This window comes from Paramisgurnus dabryanus, chromosome 1 (genome assembly GCF_030506205.2).
Source record: "Paramisgurnus dabryanus chromosome 1, PD_genome_1.1, whole genome shotgun sequence".
Lineage (NCBI taxonomy): Eukaryota > Metazoa > Chordata > Actinopteri > Cypriniformes > Cobitidae > Paramisgurnus > Paramisgurnus dabryanus.
In genome coordinates, this window is record NC_133337.1 from 48,927,468 (window position 1) to 48,932,217 (window position 4,750).

General features: G+C 33.3%; 1 protein-coding gene across 1 annotated transcript; it reads right to left on the reverse strand.

Annotated features, from left to right (window-relative positions):
• Window positions 1-805: 805 nt before the first annotated feature.
• On the reverse strand, window positions 806-2,880 carry cox11 (cytochrome c oxidase assembly homolog 11 (yeast)). The gene is made up of 5 exons (XM_065262571.1): window positions 2,797-2,880; window positions 2,006-2,365; window positions 1,736-1,891; window positions 1,398-1,523; window positions 806-1,265 (listed from the first exon to the last, which is right to left on the reverse strand). The coding sequence occupies exons 2-5, from the start codon at window positions 2,315-2,317 to the stop codon at window positions 1,083-1,085; spliced, it is 777 nt and encodes a 258-aa protein (XP_065118643.1). The 5' UTR covers window positions 2,318-2,365; window positions 2,797-2,880; the 3' UTR covers window positions 806-1,082.
• Window positions 2,881-4,750: the final 1,870 nt, after the last annotated feature.

Sequence of the window (4,750 nt, forward strand, 5' to 3'; positions counted from 1 at the left end):
AGCAAAATAGGGTCATAATTACACCCTTAACGTTTATTATCTTTCCTCTACTTTTAACTAACAATATGGGTCTCTATTTTTACATTTGGGTGCATTACGTTTCTTGCTGTACATGACTGTAGCCTGTAAACATTCCTGTTGAAAGAAATTTGTTGCTTTATTTTATTATTTTCTTATATTTACTTTGGGCCTGTCGATGCTTGATATCGTTTAATCAAAACTGACGATACATGTTTGAACATATGGGTGATGCGCAACATGTATATTTGGCACACGTGCGAGACGTTATGCTTCTACCTTTGCTAATGTTCTTGTTTACTGTGAAAACTGTACTTGTGCAGTCTGAATGTCTGATGTTAAGCAGAAAAAAATTACCAACAAGAGTAAAACAGTACACATTTGTTTCTCTAAGGATGGTAAGTGTAGAAATGCTGCCCTCTAGTGTTGCAAAGCGGGCCAAACACGCAACTGTAGCACTGGACTATCTGTAAATTGATCAATGCTGTAGTTTTACTTGATAACTAACAGTTTTTGATATAACATTGGTGGTTCGTATGGTTAAAATATTCAAAGAGAACAGGTTAATAAACATAGACTTTTAAAGTCCTTGCCCAAGCTTTATATCAAGTGTTGATTTGTAAATCATAAGAAAATCGACATAAACTATAATGACAAAAGTGCGACTTAAACAAAAATCCTATATTTTTAGAAATATTTCAAATATCCTCTTTTAAATATTTAAAATGTTTTTCAGAAGCTTGAATGAAACAGAATGTTCAATTTCATTTTTCCTCATTGTAAAAAATACAAACTTAAATTTTTTTTATTACGACCATAAACTCACAAACAGATGAACAGCAGATATAAAATCTTTTAAACAGTAGCACTGATCACCAGTCAGTCTTAGTTATCCATGATCAACTACATAAATTATTTCAAGTGCAATGTGATATCACATACATAAATGGTGTATTCACATTACCAAAATGTATTTTCAGCTAATGGAATATCATTCTTGTGATACACTTTCCTAATGACACATCTGATTAAAAGTCTCTGAATAATGCAGCATCTTTTTTCATTTAACTGTAACCAGGAAGGGGTAGCTTTTGTCCCTCTTTGGCTTCAAAAAAGGTATATGAGAGCGTTATAGTGTCAACTCGTGCCATCCTGGGGTCTTCATCAAACTCTGGATCGATATAAAAGAAAACAGGCATGTCTACCTCCTCATGCGGGTTTAACCTCTGCTCTTCAAAACAGAAACACTGAGGAAAGAAAAGCATCATGTTACAATTTAGTGCAGTGAGCCAGGAAAAGCCATACATCTCTATAAAAAAAATTCCAAATTTATTCGGCAAATAAATGATAGTAATATCAGAAAGATAGACTTTCCTTACCTGGATCTTATTAAAGTATTGTCCAGCATCAAAAGGCACAACATTGTAAGTAGAAATTCCTATTACAGGTTTGTCTGTGGGATTTCGTGCCCTATAAAACGCCAGCGCAGTTTCCCCTGGGACCACCTGAAGAATTAATAACCATATAAATATCATCAATCTTATTTCATCGCAATTTTAAATTGGAAACATTTAAGAAAAATGAGATGCTTAAAGTATTCATACATAAGACTTGCTGTTTACGTCCATGTTTAAATTAGATTTATATTTTGGACCACACTAGATAAGTTAATAGAAGTTACACAGCCAAACTAAAGAATAATAACACAAATTCTTACAAAAATTTCTGACTGCTGTGGACGAAAGTTCCATTGCATGCTGGCGTGTGTGTCTGCATTGAAAGTCACTTTTATAACACGGTCCCTAACTGGCTTCATAGTCTCCACTTGCTCTGTGTCGTGTCCTGACACCGCTGTACCACCCAATCCTGTAGCCTGAGGAAAGGAACATGTTAATGTAAAAGTTTATATAGTATATATTACTGACATAACACAAATCTTCTGACAAACATAACTCTGAGTTGCTCAGATTATTTGTGTTATACTGACTTGACAGTACAGTCTGTATAGTGGAACGGCGGCATAGGACATCCCAATCATTCCGACCCCTGCGGCCGCGATGTATGTGAGGACTGTCTTGTTCCTTTTCTTCCAGTCATCTTCCTGGGTTTGTTTTCTCTTGTGACTTTTAGCTCCTCGTGACTGATTGAAGAATCGCTGTGGGGTCTTCTTGAGAAAAAGCTGGCTTCTGGATGTCGATACTCCTCTGATGTTGCAACATTCAATGCAAAAACGAGTGCTTGAAAGTGCTAGCTGTACATACTGCTTTGCACTGCACCCGCGAAAGAATGGTAATAACATAATCCTTAAATTACAATTGAAGTCCTCCTTAGGACATATGTGTTTCACCTAAAATTCAAAACAAGATCATTTTATCTCTTGATGACATAATGTTTCTTATTGTTGACAACATAAATGATAGACCTATTTACAGAGAAGCAGGGACAGTACACAAAACCTGTGCGTGTGAATACAAAATCACAGCATAAGCACTATACTTGATACTACACCACACATAACATGCATGAGGTCTACCTAGAAAATGATTACGATTGTTTCTTTAGTGATGATAAATTAGAGACTGACAACCAATAACTTAAAAGCAGATTCACAGAATGTCTAATTGCGTGGCAAGTAATACAGTGTGAGTGTGAAACATGCTAACACGTTCACCCGGTCAATATATATATATTGTGTATGTACAGAAAAACCCTGTCACTCAAGGTCTTATTAATATAGCCTTGAATAATCAAATTAAATTTATAGAGAAGAAACCTTACTTGACTTAATATATTGCTGTATGCATGTACACCCTTCAACTGCAGGTTACAACACTAACTTGGTGCAACGAATTAATGTTCCCCACTAGATACAAGCCACTCTTACTATAGTTCCGGTGTCCAGAAAATGCTAAAACGATGTTGCTGAATAAATATTGAATGAATAATATGATCATCGTCGCATATTTTTTTATTATAAGTACTACTATATATCGATGTTATTTAAATGTTTTGGTGAAATATCTATAATCAATGTACTTTTAAGTCAATGTTAAAATTATTAAGTCAGTTTAAGCTTTCATTGTGTAAATGGGTAATAAAGTTGCGTTTTTACAGGTACACAAATGGATAAAAAGGTAAATTGTAAGCAATGGTGGCTGTATGCCCAATGACATAATATATAACATTATAATAATGGTAATTATGCAAGACAAAAGAGATATAGATTCAGATTAGCACTGCATTGACATACAATGAAATAAAGGGGGGGAAATGATTATTTAAGTATAATATCATCATGAGCCTTAATAACCTTGTTATTCTTATTATTATCAATGTGTTTAAGAAATTTAAATACAAAAATATATTTTTCAATGAGAATTTTAAATTACCTTTTATAAAAAAAGATAATTAACAACTTAAGTTCTTCCAAAGAGACTTAACCTAATTGCAAAAATAGAATAAATGTAGTAGGCTAAAGTTTCTTCTTCAACTATGCAAAACACACATAAGTTATAAAGATCCAAAAAAAGCAATTTGAGAGTTTGTTGGATAAACATTATGTACAATTTTAAAATGTACCTCTTTAATTTTATTAGATATGCAGAATTTTTCAGGGAGTAACCACCATGCTCACTTCCAATGAATATTGTAAAAAAAATTGGTCCAGAAAACATAATAATGTGTAATGCAAATACAATGTGATGACATCACGAATGTGCTAAAACCGTTTTAAATATATTTTTAGTAATTACTTATTAATTTAGCTAGTAAAACATAATTTGACGACATTTGGCAACTTGCCCTGCTTCACAATTTTATAATTTAAAATAAAGATTTTTCAATATTTGTATTTTCAAAGATATTTAAGTTGTACATCAAATAAAGAACTGTCTCAGAGCTGCTCTCCCATAAGGCAGTGGTTTTCAAACTGGGGGCCGGGGCCTCCAGGGGGGCTGCGAGATGGTGCAAGGGGGGCCGCAGTTTTATGACATTTTATGAAATACATTAATTTATCATGATTTTTGTGTAATTATACCTAAAAAAAAATAAGGCTACTAACCAAAAGCACTACTTTTTGTATAATTTAATGTTTTAGAACAGTTTTTTGTCACAAATTTTCTTTGGGGGTCCGTGAAGGAATGCACCGTACACAAGGGGGGCCGCACGCTGAAAAAGTTTGGGAAACACTTCCATAAGGAAGAATAGCTGACAAATTATGTATCTTCAAATGTTGATCTGTAATATGTTTTACTTAGACACGAATGCAAATAAATAGAACGTACATAGAAACAATTTTAAGTCTTTTTACTTTTTTCTGAGAGACAGGCTATAGCTCATTGTCACAAAGTGTCATAATATTTATATAAGAGACATGTGGAAAACAAATCCAGGCACACAATGAATGTTGTCAATATTCTAAAACGACCAATTTCATTCATTTCATTTATTTATTGATTTATAAAGTTAATTAAGAAATCCCACACGCTTGTAGGATGCATCTATTTGCCCCCTAAATTCATGACATAAAACAGAACATATACCATGTAGTGCTGTTGGTATGTATCCATATTTTATCTATTTTATAACATGTCATAAAACTGTGGCCTCCCACCCAACAGTCTGAGAACCGCTGTTATATCCCAAAATGAAAATGTAAAAAGCAGCTTATAAAACGCAAGCAATAAAAAATAAATCATCCAACTTTTCAGTAATAGATGTACCAAACAAATAG